A 24544-nucleotide genomic window follows, 5' to 3' on the forward strand; every position below is an offset into this window, starting at 1 on the left:
GGCAGAAAGGCCTCTGTCCCACGTGGGTTCCCAGGGGACTGGCGAGGTTGGCACCGGGTAGAAGCTCTTGAAGCACGTCCTCTGGTGCTTGAGGTAACCCAGCCCCCTGCAGGGCATCCGTGGGCTTGTCGTGGGTGGGGGTGGGGGGTGGAGGGGAGGCGGAGGGAGGTGGGGTTTGGGGCGGGAGGGGGGGGTTCGGTGGAGTGGGGGAGGGGGTGGCAGGGTCTCCGCGCGTACGTGGGCCTCGCGGGGTCTGGGGGCGACGCGGCCGCAGGGCTGGCTGGCGGGGCGTCGCGGGAGGCTGGAGGCCGGCGGACGCAGGGCTGGGCGCGCTGGTGTGGGAGGAGGTGGGCGCCCACCCCGCACTCCAGTGCGGCCGGAGCCTCTGGCGGCGAAGCGTCCTCGGGCGCTGGGTGTGATCCGAGTTGTGCCCAAGCCCTTTGCACACTTGGGGTGCCCGTGGGCCCGCTCACTGTACGAGGGTCCGTGGCGAGCAAGATGGGCGCTGTGACCTTAGGTTCGAGGCAGACGAGGGCGGCTCGCCCCCGAAGTTCCTGCGGTAGCTGTAGGGCTGGGAGGCTCTTTTCCACCCTCGGGGCACGGGTGGGTGGCTGGATCTCGGGGCGGCCAAGAGAGACCCGAGGGCCTCGCCTTGCCTGGGGAGCCGGCTCACCTCCCCTTCCCCTGGGGAATCGTCCTGGGTGCCCTCGGGGCCTTGCTTCCTCCTCCGGGAGCTCTGGCGTCGGGCAGCACCGCCGAACCCGGCCGGGCGTTTGTCCGGAGACCCCTTCTGGGCAGGAGCCTCCGGAGGGGCTCTGTCTTCAGACCTTTCTCGTGGAGGGCTCTTCTGGTCATCCGCACTCCCGAATCCTGCCGGAGGAAGAGAAGAATCTGGGTCGTGTTTTCTCCTCCCTTCACCCAAGACTAGGAAAACCCTGTCTTGGGAATCTTAAATGGGGCAACTAAGTGGAGAATCTGGGCAAACGGACAGAGGTCAGTGTTTCCCGCAGCAGGTGGAGGCTGAGGCATGGCTTCACCAGGACTCGGTTCCTGAAATCGGACAGAGCTGGGCAGCTCTGCACTTAGCTGCAGTGTGACTTCAGGCAAGTTACTAACTTCCTGCAGTCTCAGTTCATTCAGTTGTGAGGTGGGATAACGGCGAAGGCAGCCTCAAAGGGCTGTCCGTGTGACCGGGGGTCCACAGACCCGCAGGACGGTGCGGCAGAGCAGCGCTGTTACATCGGAAAGATCAAATATAAACTCGTACCTTAAACAATTTTTTTTTTCCAACTCTGTCGCTACTAGGTGAGGTCCAGTACCCAACTATTGTGTATACCACCAGTGCCCAGAAATTGGTGTCTTATATTATTTACCATTAAAATAACCAGGAGTCCTTGGAGGGTAGCTGATTCCATTTTTTAAACAAGAAAAATCCACGAGCATCCTGTTGATGCCAGAAAACAAGGATATTTTCAAGGATGTTGGGGCAGTGTTACAAAGACAAATATCCTAATTAAATGGGCTACCATTTTCAAAGCTATGTTGTGATTTGAGCACCCTAAAACCCGCAACAATCATGAGGCGTAAGTGAAATGTCTGGGGAAGGCCATGAGTCCATAAACGACTCCAAAGTAGAAAGTTAATATAAAATCTTCAAAAAGGTCATTGTAAGACAAGTACATTCCCCTACGGGTACTAGAGGTTCTCCTACAGGGAGTTGAACTGGAAAGGTGATGAGGGGGCACCTGGGTGTCTCAGTGAGTTAAAGCCTCTGCCGGTTAAAGCCTCTGCCTTCGGCTCAGGTCATGACCCTTGGATCCTGGGATCCTGGGATCGAGCCCCGAGTCAGGCTCTCTGTTTGGCAGGGAGCCTGCGTCCCTTCTCTCTCTGCCTGCCTCTCTGCCTACTTGTGATCTCTATCAAATAAATAAATAAGTCTTTTTAAAAAAAGAAAGGTGATGAGAATAGATATGTATCATTTTGATGATTTTTATGAATAGAGTGTAAATATATGGATATTTTTATTTGTCTCTTATTCCTCTACTTCTATTTATAAGGTAGAAATATGAACTCATTTCTCTCTGTGCAAGGAGAGAACTGTGAGCCCACTGACCCTGGGTAAGGCAGGATGACCATGACCCAACAGCACTGATAGATACACACGGTAGCCAGGTAGGAGGAAATGTCAGCATTCTTCCAGCAGTGATGACCCTGTTTGTCCTGATGAGAACTGGCTTCACCGTACTTATTACCGCATCTCCTAAGAAAATGGTTTTTAGCCTGAGGAAATTAAAAAAACACTGGGCTACAAAAATAAAATAAAATAAAATAAAATAATAAAATAAAATAACCCAGCTACAGGTCCCATCACAAAAGATCCCCAGATTCTATAATAAGGGATTCATACTCAGGATAAAGAACTCTCACAACTTATCATAAAAGTCAACAAACCGATTGAAAAACAGGCAAAGGAATTGAACAGCCATTTCTCCAAAGAACACCAGAAATGGCTAACAAGCACATGAAAAGACCCTCATCATCACAACATATTAGGAAAAGGCAAATCAAACAAAGAGAAAACCACAAAACCACAACAAACGCACTCATTTGGATAGATACTATTAAAAAAAAAAAGCATCCAGAAAAATAACAAATGTTGATGAAGATATGGAGAAATTGAAACCCTTGTGCACAGTTGGATGAAATGTAAAATGGTGCAGCTGCTACGGAAAACAGTGTGACGGGCCCTCAAAAAAGAGCTGGCAAGGAGCGCCTGGGTGGCTCAGTCAGTTAAGCAGCTGCCTTCGGCTTGGATCATGATCTCAGGGTCCTGGGATCGAGCCCCACATCGGGCTCTCTGCTCAAAAGGGGGTCTGCTTCTCCCTCTCTCTCTCTATGCCCCCCCCATGCTCTCTCTTTCTCAAAATAGAAGATCTTTAAAAAAAAAAAAAAGAGCTGACAATTTCACTACTGAGTATATATCCAAAAAATGGAAAGCAGAGTCATAAAGAGATATTTGAACACCCGTGTTCACAGAGGCCTTATTCACAATAGTCAAGGGATGGAAGCAACCCAAGCGTCCACTGATGGCTGAGTGGATGAACAAAAGGTGGGGTGTTATATACAATGGGATATTACCCAGCCTTAAAAAGGAAGGAAATTCTGACCCAGGCTGCAACATGGATGGACCATGAGGACATTATGTTAAGTGAAATAAGCCAAAAAACAAAACAAGTACTGTAAGATTCCTCTTATAGGAGTTCCCTAGAGTGGTCAAATTCAGAAGCAGAAAGTGGGATGGTGGTGGCCAGGGGCTGGGGGAAGGGGGAAGGAGGAGTTAGCATTTGATGTGCACAGTTTCAGTTTTATAAGATGAAAAGGAGTCTGGAGATGGGTGGTAGTGATGATTGTACAAGAAAATGAAGGTACTTAAGGCTACAGAACTGTCCACTTAAAAATGGCTAACATGGGGATGCCCGGGGGCTTAGCTGGTTAAGTGACTGCCTTTGGCTCAGGTCATGATCCTGGAGTCCTGGGATCAAGTCCTGCATTGGGCAGGGAGTCTGATTCTCCCCCTGACCCTTCCCTTTCTCATACTCTCTCTCTCTCAAATAAATAAATAAAATCTTAAAAAATGGTTAACATCGTTAACATGATAAATTTCGTTATGTGTATCTCAACCAAAAAAAAAAAAAAAAAGATGTCCAGATTCTAATGTGCAGCCAGGTTTGAGATCCTCTGTCAGGGGAAGGGCACAGAAGGGTATATGTGAAACTTTCATGACCTTACCAATTATGTTAATAATGGGTTTTACTAGTGCCAACAGACCAGGTCAATGCATCATAATGAAGGGACAAGAGCTTAGTTATTGATGACCATACAAAAATTGAATGTACCATCTCTGAGGAAGACACCAAGGTTCAAAATTTAATATCTGTATATAAATCAGTTACATGTATTAGTTCTTATTTGTATTTTGATTTAAACAAGCTGAAAAAAATTTAGTTGACATTTATGGAACATTTATTCAAATTGAAAATTCAAATACACTGGATATTCAATATTAAGGGATGATTATTAAAAAAATTTAGTTGTGATAATGGCACTACAGTTTAAAATCCTTAATCTTCTTTAAAAAAAAAAAAAAAAAAAAAAAAAGGGACGCCTGGGTGGCTCAGTTGGTTAAGCCGCTGCCTTCGGCTCAGGTCATGATCCCAGGGTCCTGGGATCGAGTCCTACATCAGGCTCCTTGTTCAGTGGGGAGCCTGCTTCTCTCTCTGCCTCTGCCTGCCTCTCTGCCTGCTTGTGTTCTCCCTCCCTCTCTCTCTCTCTCCCTGACAAATAAATAAATAAAATCTTTAAAAAAAAAATAAAATAAAATCCTTAATCTTGGGGTGCCTGAATGGCTGTCATAGAGAATGTGATGGTTGATCTTGGGGTTGTGAGTTCAAGCCCCGTGTTAGTGTATGGATCACTTTAAAAAATCTTTACAAAAAATAAAATAAATAAAATCCTTATTTTTTTTTGAGTATCATGCCTTAACAGTTCAGATGACATTCTATCATGTGTGAGATTTGCTTCAAAATAATCAGGGAGGAGAATCAGTAGTCATGAGTTTAAACTGTTCAAGTTGAGTAGTGGGTTCATGGAGAGTCTATAAACCGTATTTATTTTTTTATTTGTTTGACATTTTCCATAATGAGTTTTTCTTTAAAGCATACAAAAGAAAGAGAGAAAAAGAAAGAGAAGAAAGAAGGAATATATGAGAAAGACAAAAAGAAAGGAAGAAACTCAAAAGCTCCCCAAGGTCACAAGTAAACTTTATATAAACGGGCACTGGGGCTAGTGACCCTCAGTTTTGAATCCTCAGAGTTGTGACATGATCCCTGTCTCTGGCCAGAACCTGCAACCTGCTGATTCTGAGTTTCCTTTTTCTTTCGGGTTTGGTAGGATTACAAAAACTCTAGGGGGCGCCTGGGTGGCTCAGTCTGTTAAGTGACTGCCTTGGTCTCAGGTCCTGGTCTCAGGGTCCTGTCAGCGTGCTGCTCAGTGGGGAGTCTGCTTCTCCCTCCCCCTCTGCTGCTGCTCCCCCTGCTTGTATGCTCGCTCCCTCTCTCTCTCTGTCAAATAAATAAACTGTTAATAAAAATTTTTGAAAGGTATAAAAATAATAACTGGTAGAATTACTGAAGCCCTAGAAAGGTAGAGAAATTGGAACCTTAGGCAGGTGAAGGAATAAGGACAAGAGAAGGTTAAGTCCATGGTTTAGTACTTTCATAACCAGTTTTGATGGCAGGGTTTTAATAAATGTTGTAATTACTCTATCTATAAACACTTAAAGCATATGAGTAGTCAAAAGAATCCACTGTACTGACTTTGTCTTCACAGTTAAATTATTTAAGGTAATTTAGCTGGTCAAATTTGTAATCAAAGCTTAAGTCCCCTGTGGAAAACAAATAGTTTTCCATTTTTTTTTTTTGTTATAGTCTAATACATTGAGCATTAGAGCATACAGAAGATGGTAAATATTTCTCTCCAGCCCAGAAGCCTCTCAGATAATGAAATCATCTATCGGGGGGTTCTGACTTCCCCTTAAATGAGCAGGTAAAACACTTGGCACCAGGTCTACAGCCTAGAATGATCTCAAATCCAGTTCCGATGAGACCGTGTATTGGAAAGGGAAGGAGCGGTATTAGGGGCAAAGCACAGACAGGGGGTCTCCCAGCTGTGTCTCTCTCATGCTGTGTGTCTGGCTCATCAGGTAGCTCTTCCATCATTCAGCAGGTGCTAACTGGGCACCAAAGGGGGTGTCCAAGTCCCACTGGCTATCCCTATCTCGCAGCCACAAACAACGATCTAGCACACTTTTCCCTTTGTGCCATTCTCATGAATACAGCAAAGACATTCCAGGCCCCCAAGGAGCAGCCCTGACTTCTCTTCCGGAAGGGGAGAGCCAAGGTCTCAATTCAGGGCTTAGGCACTTAGCAAATCTCCATCCAAGTGGTTAGAAACATGGCCCATGGCATAGGTATGAGTCCTGACTCAGCTGGGCTTTTGGTTTGGGTTTGGGTTTGGTTTTTTGGCTATGTGGCTCTGTTGCTTTTTATCCTCGACCTTGGGGAAGTAATATAACATCAGTAGGCCTGTTTTCTTGTCTACCTCATCAGGATAATAATCCCTACTCAACAGGGTTCCTGTGAGGATTAAAGGAGATGATGTATATGTGTGAGTGTGGGTATTATACATACATCTGATCTGTATCTATATTTGGATAGAGATACAGGCATGGAGGAACATCAGTGGTCATAATTATCACCTTAATATTGCTGTTGCTTCAGGGCTTGCTCCTTGGAAGATCTTGGATATTTGCTTTTGAATCTAACAAATAGATTAGATCAAGCCACTGGCAAAACATGTTGTTTATTTTTCTGAGTATTAATTCATCACCCTATTCAGGCCAAATGATGGCCATTCTAGTTCACATTTTCCCCAAATCACCAATGGATAAAATAGATGATGAGGGGTGCCTGGCTGCTCAGGTCATGATCTCAGGGTCCTGGGATGGAGCCCCACATTGGGGCTTAGCATCTCTGCTCAGCAGGGAGCCTGCTTCCCTCTCTCTCTCTCTGCCTGCCTCTCTGCCTACTTGTGATCTCTCTCTTTCTGTCAAATAAATAAATAAAATATTAAAAACAAACAAACAATAGATGACGAATGTCAGAAAGAAGGTTCTGGGAGAACATGTGTCCAGAGACGACAGTGTGGGCAAGTGCCTGGAACGGAGAGGATGTATTTGTTCCCACTGGGATCAGGGCTGGTGCTCAGAATCGTGTAAGTTACACCCTGCAAGACTTGGAGGTGCCACTCGCTTCCGGGTCAACGGAGATCAGTGTAGTTATTACAACAAATTTCCAACAGATGGCGGTAAATTGTTCGAGGCTGTTGTACCTTCTCCTTACTCACACAGTCATGCTAGGAATTTATGAACCGTTTGAAGGGTTGATTGTGGTCTCTCTAGACGAGAGGGCATGTAACACACTTTCCTGTCTGTGTGTCAGACAAGATCTAAGAAACCTCAACGTCTGGGGCAAAGATAAGACTCCCTTGTGTGGTAGACAGAATTCTAAAGATAACCCCCTAAAATTCCTGGCCCCTGGTGTTTCCATCCAACACTGAGCAAGGAACAGCTGCAAAGGGATTCTGCAGATCTCACTAAAGATGTCATTAAAGTTCCAAGTCAGTTGATGTTAAGATCTAGAGATTAACACCCAATCAGGTAGCCACTTAAAAGCAGAGTTTTCTCCAGCTCATGGCAGAAAAAGACATCAGAGACTTGAAGCAGGAGGAGGGCTGTGAGCCATTGCTGGCTTGAAGAGGTAGGGAACCAGTGACAAGGAACGCAGCAGTCTCTAAACAGCGGCCCCCAGTTGATAGCCAGCAAGGAAACATGGAGCATGACCCCGCATACCAAGGAACTGAATATGGCCAAGAACCTGGACTCCTTTGGAAGTGGATTCTTCCCCCAAGCTAGGTAAGACTCTGGCCCAGCCAACATCTTGATTTCGACCTTGAGAGACTCTAAGCTGAGAACCTTGCCAAGCCAAGACACTGAGCTGAGAACCCAGCAAAGTTCACAGGACCTGTTTTAAAGGAGTGTTGTTTAAAGCTGCTAAATTTGGGGTAATTTGTTATACAGCAAGATAAAGCTAATATGCTTGGTTTCAAGAAAGAGCTCAGCGGGAAAAAACATGGGAACTGCTTCAGGAAAGGGTTCTAGCATCCCTCTTGCATAACAAGAGGAGGACACACTGTCCTCACTCCTAATGTTTCCTTTTTTGTAGAGGGAGGACTACTGGTCTGTACTCCTGCCTTTCCCCATCTCCTGACTTCCTGAGGGAGAAATGCATCCTTATACCAGTTCCTTCCTCTCTTTTCCCCTTGAGGGTGCACCTGCTGGGTAAAACTTGGGTTCTGTTCTATTCCTCAGTGTTCCAAATTTTACCTGGGAGGGTGGCCATGGTCCAGTGCTGCCAGTGATCATGGACAGATAAATCATGAATTCTTGGACTTAAAAACATGGCTCAGGACTCAAGAAGAGGGGTACAAGTGTGGGATCCCTCCCCCTCCCCTGACATGCAGCCCTGGCAGAGCCTAGCTAACTAACCTGCTCACCTTTGCAGACCTGGAAGGGAGCTAGCTGTACAGGTAAACTGCTTACACTTGACTTTTGCTGCCTGCACTTGAACCCTACAAGTGAAGCTTCCTCTTAGTAGGATAATGGCCTTCGAATTTGTGTAGTATGGGCTCTTAATGGGCCAAATTTTGTCCTCCCCCCACCAAAAAAACTTACATGCTAACGTCCTAGTGCCCCAGTACCTCCGAATGTGACTGTATTTGGAGATAGGGTGTTTAAAGAGGGAATTAATTTAAAATAAGGTCATAAGGGGCACCTGGGTGGCTCAGTGGGTTAAAGCCTCTGCCTTTGGCTCAGGTCATGATCTCAGGGTCCTGGGATGGAGCCCCGCATAGGGCTCTCTGCTCAGCAGGGAGCCTGCTTCCTCCTCTCTCTCTGCCTGCCTCTCTGCCTACTTGTGATCTGTCAAATAAATAAATAAATAATCTTTAAAAAATTAAAATAAGGTCATAAGGGTGGGCCCTACCCTGTCCTAGGCATGTGGGGTGAGTGTCTTTATGATAATCACCTGTGACCAACAAAGAAAAACCAGCCCCTAAAAAGGAAGTAAACCACTGAACTTGTTTTCAATAGAGATGTTAAAAGGATTTTTTAAATCTTTTTTTTAAAAAAAGATTTTATTTACTTATTTGACAGAGAGAGAGATCAGAAGTAGGCAGAGAGGCAGGCAGAGAGAGAGAAGGGAGGAAGCAGGCTCCCCACTGAGCAGAGAGCCCGACTTGGGGCTCGATCTCAGGACCCTGAGATCATGACCTGAGCTGAAGTCAGGCTTAACCCACTGAGCCAACCACGTGCCCCGAGATGTTAAAAGGATTTAAGGGGCGCCTGGGTGGCTCAGTGGGTTAAGCCGCTGCATTTGGCTCAGGTCATGATCCCAGGGTCCTGGGATTGAGCCCCACATCGGGCTCTCTGCTCAGCAGGGAGCCTGCTTCCTCCTCCTCTCTCTGCCTGCCTCTCTGCCTACTTGTGATCTCTCTCTGTCAAATAAATAAATAAATCCTTTTTTTTTTTTTTTTTAAGATTTTAAGTTTCCTGGTTAGCTTTCTATAAAAGACCAATCCTAAAGGCCCTCATTGGTGGCCCTGTCGGGGCCCCTTCTCACTCTTGAGCTTTTTCTGTATCTTTTCTGTAACGTCTACCACTTTGCTCACACATACAAAAATAAAAATAAAAAATAAGGGTGGGCCCTAAGCCAATATGACTGGTGTCCCTAATGAGGAGAGACTAAGACACAGACACACAGAGGGAAGATGATATGCAGACAAGGGAGAGGATGGCCATCTACAAGCCAAGGAGAGAGGTCTCCGATGAAACCAACCATGCCAACACCTTGATGTTGGACGTTGAGCCCCTCCAACTGTGAGAAAATAAATTTCTGTTGTTTCAGTCACCACTTGATGGCAATTTGCTATGGCAGACCTAGCGAACTAGCCCCCAAGAGGAAAATGTTGCCCTATACCACTTCCCTGATTGCAAGGACCTAGTATCCTGTTCGGGCTGCTAAGAGTCAATTAAATCACAAACTGATAAAGAAAAGCTAACAGCCCATCTAAGGGGACTCAGAAACCACACTGGGCCCCTGGATAAAACAGCTCCAGCTGAAATAAAATTGATTGAAGAAAACTTAAAAAAAAAAAAAAAAAGGTTACAAGAGCTCAAACTTCCTTGTCACCAGTCTTGCAGGCCTATTCCTTCCAAGTTCCACACCATCCGGCCAAACCATCAGCAACTGCCCCTGAATGAGCAGAGCTGTATGCCTCCGGCCTCTCTCATTCAGACATAGTGAACAACCAAATGCACTGCCTAAAAGTCTGTCCACTTTTCTTCACCCCCATCCGAGTGTGACCCCTGTCAGGTCACAACAGCGTATTAAACAGACTCATCTGTAGAGCCTTGAGTTTTCTTTCCCTGGTCAGCTGGGAAGAAGGGCCGCCCCAGGATGTCACAGGCATTGATGGAGGGAGACAACAAGACAATGCACCAGGACCCACCTGCCCATGTAAATGGCTCATACCATCTGGATCTTTCCAAGCCTGGTCTCTTATATACCATTTTCACTTGATGCTATGTTACTGCTGTTCACATTCAACGTTTTGGTTGTGTTGGGCAGACAACATTCCCTTCATGATGAGAATCTCGGGTTGTGTGGTTACCTGAGGCCGCCCAGGTAGGGGTTTGGTCCCCACCAGGTCCCAATAGCAGACCAGAAACTGTTTCTCAGAAGTAGAATAGTTGTGTGTAGAAAAGGGCCTGTATTTATGGAACATCCTGTGAGTCTGTGTTTTAATTCTGCTATTAGTGAATACTGACTGATTCCTGCTAGAGGATCCTTAGGGCTTCCCCATTTGCCAGGGACACTCTGGGTATCCCTGGCTCTGCTTCATCATCGGCACCACGTGGTAGGGCAGCATGATCCACAGCCTCAGCTGCCTAGAGAGTCAACCTTACACTGGTGCCTCTTCCAAATGGGCCCCTCATAGGTGACTCTATTGATGCAACAGGTCACCTCCAAAATCCCATGGGCCTATACAAACCACAGTGCCTCTTTTGGAGTAAGTAGTTGAATGAGGAGCAACTCGTCTTTCACGTTGGAGCAGACAGCCTTATATATTCTAGACCACTGAATTTCCAGAAGCTTCACTGAGTTGGCAGGCCCCTGAATTTCTTGTGAGTGTTATCTCCCACTTTCTAGTTTGCATATGTCTTCCAAAGGCAATTCAAGTATTTGCTACTTCCTGTTCATTAGCTCCAATGGTGCTGCCAGTGTGGTGTTTCTTGGAATGTTACGGTGACGAAATCTCTGCAGATTACATTATGTCAGAGCGAAACTGACATCACCCTGAATCGACCTGGGGATACAGGACAGCCTTGGCAGCTAAAAGGCCATGCTCTGGTGGACCCTTCATACTGTCAAGGAGAGAAGCCAGGTAATAGCTACATGCCAGATACCAGGGACTGTGCTGAAGTGCTCTGGGAAAGGTACCACATCATTTCGGCATTCTGCATTCCCACTGCACCTGCCTGATTTCAGGTCATGACTGTCCACTGTCAATCTCCAAGATCAATCTGACTTCTTCACAGGCCATACTGTGGGTTATGTGGGTATGTGATAGATCTCACTCCAACTGCTTCTTTCAACCCTTTGACCGAGGCTTCTGGGGCATGAATCTCTACACTTTTCCCAGGGATGTGGTATTTTTACTGTGTTGTTGTGTTTTACTGTGTTTTGTAGGGAGGGGAAATTTCCAGAGGCTTTCACTCAGTCCCTCATACCTTATTGGCCCCCAGTCTGTGGGTAAGAGAGACTATGTGGGGATTCTAGTACTATGTTAGTTTCCAATTTATTGCTTCTCAGTCCCAAATTCACCCTCCAGTATCTGCTCCAAGATAATGGGCTGGACCACTCAGCATTTCTCAGGGCGCAGAACGTGATGCTAAGCTTTGCCAGTAGAGGGCGCCAGAGGGCCACTGAACGAAGAAGGGGCTGCTCTTCCTGGTTCTAAGACCTGTTGAGGTTTCAGTTTTCTCGCTTTTGCTGCGCAGATTTGCAGGACTACGTGTATGTGGGCACATTCAGTGGGCCTTAGATGTGTGTCCCGAGTAAGGAGTTCTTTGGGGATGCTCACAGACCCCAGCTTGCAACCACCTTGCTGCACCTTCTCTTCCGGGACTCAGACACCAAAGGGCAGACCACATGCTGCCTTTAGGGTAAGTGGATTCCTTACACTTGGACTCCTTTTGCACACGCACCCATCAGTCTTGACCTCGTTAAGCTTTCTCTAGCACTAAACTTCTGCAGAGCAAGCTCTCTCTAGCCCTTGACTTCTCCCGCCCTATGCTTTATTTACCAAGTACACTTTCTGCTTGACTCTGGCAAGGGCACAGCTTGCTGAGGAGCTAGACTCCCGTGTTGGTGCAGTTTTCTCCAGCACTGAGCTCCTGCAGAGTATACTTCCTATAGTCTTGGTTCTAGCAGTGCTCAGTAATTAGCAACTTCACCTGAGCTCCAGAGGACAGATTTCCAGGAAGTCCCATGGTAGGGGGCCTATCACTGACTTTTCTGTTATGCCCCTCCTTTTTTTTTTTTTTTTTTAATGTTTTATTTACTTAAGTAATCTCTACACCCAGCGTGGTGTTCAAACTCACAACCCTGAGGTCAACAGTTGGTTGTTCTTCCGACTGAGTCAGCCAGGTGCCCTTTCAAATAGAGCCTGGATCTTAGACCTGGTGGCAGAGGACTCTGCCTTGGGTGTTCTATTCAGCCCTAGGGATAAGTAGCTGATCTTTATGTCTGCTACTTCTATATTCTTTAGAATTGTCTTTAGCTCTCATTATTAGCTTATTCTCTAAATTCCAAGCCCCTATTAATAACTCCTTATATTGAACTTTCCCATTGTGGCCTCTTGTCTCCTGACTGGACCTTGCCTGATCTAATAATTGGTACTGGGAGTGGTCCTAGGAGACAGACCCACAAACATGGGGTTTTGCAATTGATTTGGTCACATTTGTGACCTGATGGGAAATGGTAAGCTAGTATTCCATAGTATGCAGTCATGTCACAGTTAAAGCTGTCACCTGTGGCGGACTGTGATGAAGCACATGCCTTGGGGACCCAAAGGCCTGCTGCCCTAGACTGCGATGGCGGCAGTAGTGACTAATGACTGTGGTGTAGGATGGATTCTTCTCAGTGCATTTGAGTGATCACAGAGAGAAAATGACAAGCTCAAGTCTACTAAGTCCCAACACAACTCAGCCTGAGAATCAGGGTGCTTCCATGACAGTTCTAGAATAATCCCTTACGTAGACCCAGGGCTAATAGGGCTAAAAGTCAAACAAAAAATGTGATCATAGAGTTGCTGGATTATAATGACAGTTGAATTCAGTACTATCAAGTTTGTCATGGGAAACTAGAGCATTAATCAAGATAGAATAGGATCCAGAAATCTGGAATGGTGTTTTTGGTTAGACCCAAATGAAGTGGATGATATTGAACTTCCAAGTCATTTTGCGTCTCTCTGAAGAGACCACCCTTCCTGTCTGAAAACTCAGTGATAACTTCATTTGAGGCAAATGCTTTCCCCTCAAGTCCAACACAAATTCCCTGTTGTCACTAGACCTTTAACTAGGGCCAAATCTCAGCATGTTCTAGGGGCACAGTACACACTGTGGTCCAGGAGGAAACAGTTTACATACCAAAAAGAATTGCAATACATTGCTAACATGTTGGCGGAAACCTGGGAAGTGTGTGAGAATGGTCTTAGACCAGTGAGCGTAGAACATAGCACTAAAACAGGGGCAAATTCATCAATATGGGTGCATTTACTAGGGATTCCAGACTTCACGTGCTAGCTTACGCACCTGAAGTTAGCTCCAAAAAGTTACTTAAGGGTCCCCTGTGTGGCTCAGTCAGTTAAGCGTCCCCAACTCTTGATTTTGGCTCAGGTCATGATCTCAGGTTTGTGAGATAGAGCCCTGCATAGGGCTCTGTGCTCAACAGGGAGTCTGCTTTTCTCCCTCTCCCTCTGCCCCTCTCCCTGCTTGCATGCTCTCTCTCTTTCTAAAATAAATAAATAAAAAGTTACTTGATTCATTGACTGAACTTTGGATTTGATGGTGGCCTAATGTTAATGAAGTTGAGATGCCAGTTTTCCTGGCAACATGTGGAAGCAGGAATCCAAAGGCTTAGGGTGATAGAAGCAGGAATCCAAAGGCTTAGGGTGATAGACTTGATTTTTTTTTTAAGAATTTATTTATTCATTTGACAGAGAGAGATCACAAGTAGGCAGAGAGGCAGGCAGAGAGAGAGAGAGAGAAGGAAGCAGGCTCCCTGCCTAGCAGAGAGCCCGATGCGGGACTCGATCCTAGGACCCTGAGATCATGACCCGAGCCGAAGGCAGAGGCTTAACCCACTGAGCCACTCAGGCACCCTGATAGACTTGATTTATCTTATGCAACCTGTCAACTATATTCTGAGAAGACCCAGAAGACACTTCCCTTGCTAAGGCATTGAAAGGAGGATCTCCATGCTTGAAAAGTTCTATGATTACTCTCCTTTGTAGGCCAGCTGTCGCTGTAGACATATGACTAATGACTAATGATTACCAACATTGACATAGGCTTCCTGATCTCATTGGATATGATGAGATCCAGACAAAGTGGACATATCAAGTGTAAAGGGCAGCAGGGATCATCAGACAATCTGATTTCTTGGCTTGCAGAGGTCTTTGATAATGGGTAATTTTTCAAAAAAGATTTTTGTTTAAGTATCTCTACACTCAACATGGGGCTTGAACTCATAACCCCAAGCTCAAGAGTTGCACATTCTACCAACTGAGCCAGCCAAGTGCCCCAAGGTAATGGATAATTGATGACAGTGTTCTTAGGAATGAAACAGATAGACAACCTACACTAGTATTGCTCAATCTATTTCCTTGTAGATCTTCTGTCTAGTTATTCCCTCCATTATTGTAGGCTGGGTATTGAAGTCTCCCACTATTATTGGCAAATTATCTATTTCTCTTTTTAGTTCTATAAATTTTTTTGTCATGTATTTGGGGGCTCTTTTGTTAGGTACATATAAGTTTATAACTATTTTGTCTTCCTAATGGATTGACCTTTTTATCATTATAAAATGTCTTTCGTCTCTAGTAAAAAGTTTTGTTTTAGGTTGTTTTGTCTGATGTTAGTATAGCTACTCTACATCTCTATGGTTCTTGTTCTGTCCTTTTACTTTCAATCTCTTTGCATCTGTGCTTATAAAGAGCATATTGGATTGTGTTGGTATTTTTAGTTTATTATATTTTTAGGGGGAGGGGCAGAGGAAGAGGGAATCTTTAAGATTTTATTTATTTATTTTATTTGAGAGACAGATAGACAGACAGTGGGGGGGGACCAGTAGGGGAAGGACAAGCAGACTCCACTCTGAGTACAGAGCTCGACATGGGGCTGGATCCCAGGACCTTGAGATGATGACCTGTGCCAAAATCAAGAGCCTGACACCCAACTGACTGAGCCATGCAGGCAGTGCCCCTTCTGTTGTTTTTTCAAAAATCCATTCTGGGGTGCCTGGGTGGCTCAGTGGGTTGAGCCTCTGCCTTCAGCTTGGGTCATGATCTCGGGGTCCTGGGATCGAGTCCTGCATTGGGCTCTCTGCTCGGCCGGAGCCTGCTTCCTCCTCTCTCTCTGCCTGCCTCTCTGTCTACTTGTGATCTCTGCCTGTTAAATAAATAAATAAAATCTTTTTTTAAAAAAATCCATTCTGCTTTTTTTTTTAAGGTTTTATTTATCTGACACAGAGATAGAGAGTACAAGTAGGCAGAGCAGCAGGCAGAGGAAGAGGGAGAAGCAGGCTCCCTGCTGAGCAGGGAGCCAGGTGTGGAGCTTGATCCCAGGACTCTGGGATCAAAACCTAAGCCAAAGGCAGAGGCTTAACCGACTGAGCCACACAGGCGCCCCCAAAAATCCATTCTGCTAATCTCTATGTTTATCTGAAATTTTTAGTCTGTTTTCATTTAATGTAATTACTAACAGGGCAGGATTCATGCATATCATTTTGCTATTTATTTATGTGTCTTTTTTCCCTATGTTCCTCCATTACTACTTTCTTTTGTGTTAAATATTTTCCAGTATTCCATTTTAATTCCGTTTCTTTTACTCTGTTCCTTTGAATTACTATCTTAGTGGTTTCCCTGAATTACAATTAATGTCTTAAAACAATCTAGTTTAGGGGCGCTGGATGGCTCAGTGGGTTAAGCCTCTGCCTTCGGCTCAGGTCATGATCTCAGGGTCATGGAATTGAGCCCTGCATCAGGCTCTCTGCTCAGCAGGGAGTCTGCTTCCCCACCCCACGAATGCCTCTCTGCCTACTTGTGATCTCTCTCTCTCTGTCAAATAAATAAATAAAATCTTTTTTAAAAATCTAGTTTATTTTAATGTCAACTTAATTTCAATAGTATATAAAAACTTTGTTCCTATATATGTTTCTTCACTTTTTCTTTGTGCTGTTATTTCCATACAAGTTACATCTTCATATAAGCCCAGAAACACAGTTTTACAATTATTGCTTCTTGCAGTTGTCTTTAGAACATCTAAGAGGGTGGGTGCATGGGTGGCTCAGTTGGTTAGGGGACCCCACTCTTGGTTTCAGCCCAGGTCATGATCTGGGAGTGATGAGATCAAGCCCCACGTTGGGCTCTTTGCTTGGGATGGAGTCCGCTTCAGATTCTCTCTTTCTCTGCCTCCGTAAATAAAATCCTCTCTCTCTCAATCAAATAAAATCTTGAAAAAAGAACACATAGGGGTACCTGGGTGGCTCAATCAGTTGAGCGTCTGCCTTCAGCTCAGGTCATAATCCCAGGGTTCTGGGATTGAGCCCAGCATGGGCCTCCATGCTTAGTGGGGAGCCCTCTCATCTGCACACCACTCCCCCTGCCTGCTTGTGTTCTCTATCAAATAAGTAAGTAAAATCTTTTTTAAAAAAAGAACATATAGGGGTGCCTGGGTGGCTCATGGGTTAAGCCGCTGCCTTCGGCTCAGGTCATGATCTCAGAGTCCTGAGATCGAACCCCACATTGGGCCCCACATCGGGCTCTTTGCGCAGTGGGGAGCCTGCTTCTCTCTCTCTCTCTCTGCCTGCCTCTCTGCCTACTTGTGATCTTTCTGTGTCAAATAAATAAATAGAATCTTAAAAAAAAAACATATAAAAGAAAAAAATTACAAGCCAAAAAAATATTTATAATTTTCCCTAGTATTTATATAGTTTCCTTTATTGATGTTCTTTAAGTGGATTTGAATTACTATCTAGTCCTTTCATTTCAGCCTGAAGGACTCTTTTTATATTTCTTGTAGGGTAGGTCTGCTAGGAACAAATTCCCTTCATCTTGGAATGTCTTTTTTTTTTTTTTAAGATTTTATTTATTTATTTGACAGAGAGACACAGCAAGAGGGAACACAAGCCTGGGGGCTGGTGGGAGGGAGAAGCAGGCTCTCTGCTCAGCAGAGAGCCTGATGTGAGGCTCGATCCCAGGACCTTGGGATCATGACCTGAGCCGAAGGCAGACACTTAACAACTGAGCCACGCAGGAGTCCCTACCTTGGAATGTCTTAATTAATTCTTTATTTTTGAAGAATGATTTTGCTGGATATAAACTTCTTGGTTGATGGGTTTTTTAATTTAGCACTTAAAAAATACTTTATTTCTTTATTTGAAGAGTGAAAGAGAGAGCATGAGCAGGGGGAGGGGCAGAAGGAGAGGGAGAAGCAGACTCCCTGCTGAGTGGGAAGCCCACAGGACCCAGGGATCCTGACCCTGAGCCAAAGGCAGACACTTAACTGACTGAGGCACCCAGGTGCCCCTCTTTTAGCACTTGGAATATGTTATCCCACTTCTGGCCTTCATAGTTTCTGATAAGAAGTTAGCTGCTAATCTTACTGAGGATTCCTTGTACATGATGAATTACTTTTTTCTCTTGCTGCTTTCAGTATTTGCTTTGTCTTTCAAAGTTTGGCTATGGTGTACCTAGATGTGAAACTCTCACAGTTTATCCTCTTTTGAGCTAGATTATATATATGTAGATTAATTTCTAAAATTAAAGTTGGGAGGGTTTTGTCTATTATTTCTTTAAATATTCTACCCCATTTTCTTCTCTCTTCTGGGACTCTCATTATATGTATGTTAGTACACTTGATATAGTCCCACAAGTCTGGGAGGTGCTATTCATTTTTTTCATCCTTTTTCCTTCTGTTCCTCAGACTAATTTCAACTGTCTCGTCTGCAAGTTTGCTGATTCAGCTGCTAGGTCAGATATGCTCCTGAACTTCTGTAGTCAGTCTTTCATTTCAGTTATTATACTTTTTAACTCCAGAATTTTTATTTTACATATATATAATTTATATTATATTTATTATATATAGGTTATATACATGTAATTTTTATCTGCTTATTAATATCCTCTATTTAGTAAGACATTCTTATAATTTTTAGATATAATTTCCTTTAGTCCTTTGAATACATTTATGATAGCTAATTTAAAGACCTTTTCTAGTAACTTCAATGTCTAGACTTCCTCAGGAACAGTTTCTTTTTACTGCTTTTTAGCTTTGCATGGGTTACACTTTCCTCCTTCTTTGCATGTCATAATTTCTTGTTGAAAGTGACATCTTAAATATTATAATGTGGCAACTCTGCAAATCAGAGTCCACCCCTCCCCAGACTTTGTTGATATTGCTCTTTGTTTGTTTAGTGACTTTCCTAGAGTAATTCTTTTTTTTTTTTTTTCTTAAGATTATTTATTTATTTATTTGACAGAGGGGGAGATCACAAGTAGGCAGAGAGGCAGGCGGGGGGCAGGGAAGCAGGCTCCCCACTGAGCAGAGAGCCCAATGTGGGGCTTAATCCCAGGACCCTGAGATCTTGACCTGGGCCAAAGGCAGAGGCCTAACCCACTGAGCCACCCAGGCACCCCCCTAGAGTAATTCTGTAAACAAAACAAAACAAAACAAAACTGTGTTCTTTGCTGTGTGGCCACTGAATTCTCTACTCAATTAGCTTAGTGGTCAGCTAATGGCTGGACAGAGATTTCCTTAAATGCCTTCAACCAATAAATCTCGTGTGAGGCCTTGTGTGTGTGTGTGTGTGTGTGTGAGAGTGTGTGTGTATGCAATACTGCTTTAATATTCACTTCTGGCCTCTACAGACCCTCAAGGTCAGGTAGAGGTGAGAGGTTAGGATCTCCTCAGGTTTTTCCTGGGTATGCACACAACCCTACATTTGCTTGTGAACATCTAGGAATTCCTAGGAATATGTCAAAGCTTTTCAAGGACCAATGAATATCTCTTATTCCCTTGTTTCTCCTTTTAAGTTGTTTTGTCAGCCTCTCATGACTACCAACTGGTATGGTCACTGCAGGCAGCCATAATGTTAAACAATTGCCGCTGATTGTTTTCTATACATGACCTACAGTTATGGCTATTAGCACAGGGAGAGCTCTGATTTCACTCAAATAAAGACAAACTCAGAATAAGCTTTCCAGAGAGCCAACAGACAGGTCAGACAGTGGCACTTCTCTGAGGATGGAGCTGCTGTAGAGCTTCAAACCTGTTCTGCCCCCTCTGGTGGCTACTAAACCATTGTTTTTCACAGCTCCCTTAGTTAGGAGGCTTTTCGTTTTCAAGGTTTCTATGGACTTGGGGAGAGGAAAATGGGACTAGGGCGAGTTAAAATTTCACAAAGTTCACTGCTCTCACTAGGATACAGCTATTTTTTTTTTTAAATAAACATTCCTTGGATTGTAGCTAACCTTTGATTAGTTTCTAGAGTTCTGAAAAAGCTTATTTGGACAATGTTCTTCCAGAGTTCTTGTTGCTTTTGAGGAGCAGATTTTTATTTATTTATTTATTCATTTGAGATAGAGAGATACAGAGAGAGCATGAGCAGGGGGAGTGGCAAAAGCACACTCCCTGTCAAGCCGGGAGCCCATGTGGGGCTCGACGCTAGGACCTGGAGATCATGACCTGAGCAGACGCCCAACCATCCGAGCCACCCAGGGGCCCCAGAGGAGTGGACTTTTGGAACTCTTTACTCCACTATTCTGGAAGTGTTTCTTTTCTGCTTGATCTATCTATATAATAAGAGAAATCCTAGGTCTGGTAGCCACAATATGAAGTGGAGAGCCACAGCCTCGTACCAGTTTCCAGACACAAGTCAATCACAGACCCAGAGCCCCTTGACTGAAGGTGATGCCAAGTCTCCTAAAGGAACCTGCATCATTGCTGCAAGTACTCATAAATCTTCCTCCTAGCCTTCCTCAGAGAGACCTTCATCTATTTAGTAGGGTATCTGTGCACTGGAAAAAAGGACATACCCAGATCTTTCTGGGATTATTTGACATTAGCTCTAAATGTACTTATTCCTGGGGACCTATTCCACTGTGGTCCACCATTCAAAGTAGTGGCTAATAGCAATCAGGTGATAGATGGAGTCTGTTGACTCCAGGCCAACTCAGGGGACCCAGGTGGCTCATGGGCTGGCCCATACTGTGGTTATTTCCTTAATGCCTGAATTTATAATTAGAATAGATATGCTTGGTGATTGGCACAGACACTAACGAGAGACACAAAGATGCTGGAAGAAATCTTACAACACATCAGACATATAAAGGAAAGGAAATCATACCATTACATATAAATTTTAAGGACAAATCCAAAAGACCTAATGCAAATAATAGAGGTCCCAAAAGAAGAGAAAAGTAACAGATGGAAAGGGAGACTTGAGCCTGGAGATTAAATGGACTCACATGAATAAAGGTAAGTATCTAGACATAGCCTGATGAAATTCCGAACTTCAGAAATAGAAACAAAACAAAACAAAACTTACAAGCTTCTGGGCACCTGGGTGGCTCAGTGGGTTAAAGCCTCTGCCTTTGGCTCAGGTCATGGTCTTGGGGTCCTGGGATCGAGCCCCACATCAGGCTCTCTGCTCAGCAGGGAGCCTGCTTCCTCCTCTCTCTCTGCCTGCCTCTCTGCCTACTTGTGATCTCTGTCTGTCAAATAGATAAATAAAATCTTTGGGAAAAAAGAACTTACAAGCTTCTGGACTAGGTTATTTATAAAGGAATGAGAAACAAGCTAATTTAGACACCCATCTCCAATACTATAAGCTAGAAGACAGTAGAATACAGACTCCAGGAGAAAAGAACATAACCTAAGAATCAAAAGTGGCAATCATGTCACTTCCCAACCAGAAGACATCTGGCACACAAGATTCAGTGCACATATCACAGTGCATGACCTTTCTGAGGAAAGTGCTCAAGAAATCCTCTCAGTTAGTGATGGAGAGCTCAAGATAATGACAGATGAAGGGGTGAGGTAGCAGAGGTTAGCAATACAAAGACACATAGATAGATATAGATACAGATACAGATAGCTCAGCTTACATGTTAGCAGTAGACTGGGAATTTGTGCTTTAAGTGTTAAATAAGGATTTTTTGCATAAGTGATTAACTAATGAAAAACTGAGTAACTGAACACCAAATTGTAAGCTATCTTAGCAAAACTCTAGGAGAGTGAGGAAGGTCAAAGCATTCTAGGGTGATCACCTTTTGGGGGGTTTGTGAAAGAGTGGGCAAATAAATTACTTGGTGAAGGAGTAGGATTCGGACCATGCACTGATACAACAATTTAAGAACAATTGTGATCTCTAGGAAAAAGAAGATAAATACTGGCAGGTTTACAAAGAGGGGTAAAGGTAATAAATAGAAACTTGACCAAACCCACAGAAGTTTTTTTTTTTTTGTTTTTTTTTTTAAAGCAAACAGGAGGGCACCTGGGTGGTTCAGTTGGTCAAGCAACTGCCTTCAGCTCAGGTTATGATCCCAGAGTCCTGGGATCGAGTCCCACATCAGGCTCCCTGCTCCATGGGGAGTCTGCTTCTCCCTCTGACCTTCTCCTCTCTCATGCTCTCTCTCACTCAAATAAATAAATAAAATCTTAAAAAAAAAAGCAAACAGGAAAACATTAATGAAAAAATAAATAGTAAATGTAAAATAAAGTAGAAAGGAAAAAGTATACAGATTAATGCAATAAACAGGAACACACTGAATTAACATTATGACAAAACTTGTCAGACTAAGTTACTTTTAAGGTCTGCTATAAGCAGAAAAAAATTCAAAAAATTCTTTTAATCTGCTATGAGCAATTTATAAGAAAGACACATAAAACCAAAGTGAAAAAAAATACTGCAAATAAATAGATGGACAAAAAGAATTTCAGGCAAATGCAAACAGAAAACATGATTAAGTGGGGGGGTTTGTGGTGATTCTGACAATGTTTACTTCTTGGTTTGGACAATGGTGGCTGGGGTATTTTAATATTACATTAAAATGTCTATTTCCCTATGAATGTTTATGCATCTGGATGATATTTCATAACTGTGATAAGCAGAAAAATCGCCTTGCTCTAATTCCTAAAATGCCCATGCCCCAAAGCTCAGAGCTGGTGAGTGTGTTACTTAACATGGCAGAAGGGACTCTGCAGATGTGATTAAGTTAAAGACCCTAAGATGGGGAGATTATCCTGGATTATCCGGGTGGCCCAGTGTAATCACAAGGGTCCTTAAAATCAGAAAACCTTTTCTGGCTATGGACAGAGGGAGATGTGACAGTGGAAGAAGGGTCACGGAGAAGTGACACTGCTGCTCTGAAGATGGGGGCAGGGGACCATGAGCCAAGGACTGTGGGTGGCTTCTGGAAACTGGAATAGACAAGGGAGTGGATTCTCACCTATGTTCTCAGAAGGAACATAGCCTTGCCCACATCTTGATTTTAGCCCAGTGAGACCCATATCAGACTTCTGACCTACAGAATTGTAAGGTAATAAATGTGTGGTTTTAAGGCATTACATTTGTAGTAATTTGTTACAACAATAAAATACTAATACCACAACAAAAAAAGATTTTAAAAATTTGCCTTCCTGGGGCACCTGATGGCTCAGTAGGTTGAGCATCTGACTCTTGGTTTCGGCTCAGGTCCTGATCTCGGGATCCTGAGATTAAGCCCCATGTTGGGCTCTGCACTCAGCATGGAGTCTGCTTCTCTCCCTCTCTCCCTCTGCCCCTCCTGCTCATGCTTTCTCTCTAATAAATAAATAAATCTTTAAAAATTTTTTGCCTTCCTGCTATGACTTCTGCTTCACCTTCCTTGCCTTCTCAGCATCACTTTTAAATTAATCTATAGTTTTCTCCTGGCCATAGCTTTGCGAGGCAGCAGTCATAGAGAGAGAACAAGTGGAGAAAGTATTGAGCTTGAAGCTAAGGGACCAAAGTTGTAGTTCTAGCTTTGCACTTTCTGTGTGACTCTGAGCCTATTGCTTTTCCTGGGTCTATAACTTTAACTATTTTAATTGGATTTGTAACTATAATTATAAATTGAACACAATATTTAGCTAGGCATTGTTCAGGTGTACTTTCCCGATCACAAAGTCTACTTACACAAAATTCTTAAATATGTAGGTTTACTTCTTTCTGTTCAACTTTTAGGCAACTGTGAGAATTTCAGATCCAGTATACACAAATCTCAAGTCATTCTTTGTCATGACTTGGGACTTGAAGCTGTAAAATTAAAAAGACAGCAAACATCTCATAGACTCTTAGAGAGCATGTTAGAGAGCATGTTACCTTTCCGAAGATAAACTATGGAGAGAATGAATCCTAAAATATTTCAAGAAAATAAAGAAGGGTATGTAGACTACCCGCTAACAGTGGAAGTAGTTCTACACTATTTAAAGTGTGACTTACTGCCTATCCATTGTTTTTCAGTTAAAAAAAAAGGGGGGATTTTTCATACATTGATGCATCCCATCTAGCTGCTCAGTGCTCATGGTAGAGTCTTATAGACGCCTGGGATATTGGTCAAGCCCCAGGAGATCCAGGGAAGTCATGGGGTCCCTAGATCATCCTCGCTCCCTTAGAAGTGACACATCCATTCCCAGAACAGTGACACCCTTCCTCCCCCCGACTCCTGATATGGAGTTTCATTAACTTTAATATGATAAGGAGTTCTACTTTTCCTGCGACTGGTTTTCAAACTTTCCAAGACATTAGCTGATCATCTGGGTAGGCACGATCCACTTGAACAGCACTTCCAGATCTAGACACCTCACCAGGTCGCCAGGCCACCCACGGGAATCCACTGTCATTCTGGGCATTGCTGGGTGGGCTGACTAGTGAGTTACAAGACAATCAATCAGCCTCCCTGGGTCTGGCTCACTGCATCCTCTGAAGTTATAATAACCAAGTCTGCGCTCATAACCTTCCTAACGCTCAGGCCCAGGCCCACCCTGTTGAGATTCCCTGCTGTGGAAAGTTGGGTTCAGATGCCAAACCCTAGGCCTATCAGGGATTTGAGAGAGAAGTGGGGTCATGACATTTGGTTCCTTTACTCAGAAGGAGCGGCAGATGTGGCTGCCACTGGAATTAAGGGGACACCCCTCTAATACAAGGTCTTCTTTAACTGGAACTTCTCCCACTATGGGGGTTGTGAGGCATGTCATCATTTAAATTGGAGAAAGAGTACTGTAATGAGGAGAGGCATTCTGTGAGGGAAGGGAACAGATCTTTATCATGAAGGCAGTGTATCTGCATTGTAGAAAGTTAAGAAATACAGGTAAGTAACATTATAGTCATACCACCTAGTGATCCCGATCGCTAACACCAGAAATTGGTCTTTTCTATCTTTTCGAAGAGCCTGCCATGGGGACTAGCAGAGAAGAGAACTGCCATGACCCCTGAAGGAGTAAGCAGACATGATTCTTTGCCTCTAAATTAGGAGGTAGGGTGAAGTGATCTCAACAAAACTC

At 44.0% G+C, this 24544-nt stretch overlaps 1 protein-coding gene across 1 annotated transcript in view; it reads right to left on the reverse strand.

Moving 5' to 3' along the window:
- Window positions 1–633: 633 nt before the first annotated feature.
- The window catches only part of LOC111162339 (BCL tumor suppressor 7C), a 39215-nt gene continuing 15304 nt past the window's right edge, over window positions 634–24544 (reverse strand). Inside the window, exon 6 of the mRNA XM_022526702.1 lies at window positions 634–870. Within this exon, the coding sequence (XP_022382410.1) occupies window positions 670–870 (201 nt within the window). The 3' untranslated portion in view covers window positions 634–669. The remainder of the gene's footprint in view (window positions 871–24544) is intronic.

This window comes from Enhydra lutris, unplaced genomic scaffold (genome assembly GCF_002288905.1).
Source record: "Enhydra lutris kenyoni isolate GAN:26980312 unplaced genomic scaffold, ASM228890v2 scaffoldscaffold90, whole genome shotgun sequence".
Classification (NCBI taxonomy): domain Eukaryota; kingdom Metazoa; phylum Chordata; class Mammalia; order Carnivora; family Mustelidae; genus Enhydra; species Enhydra lutris.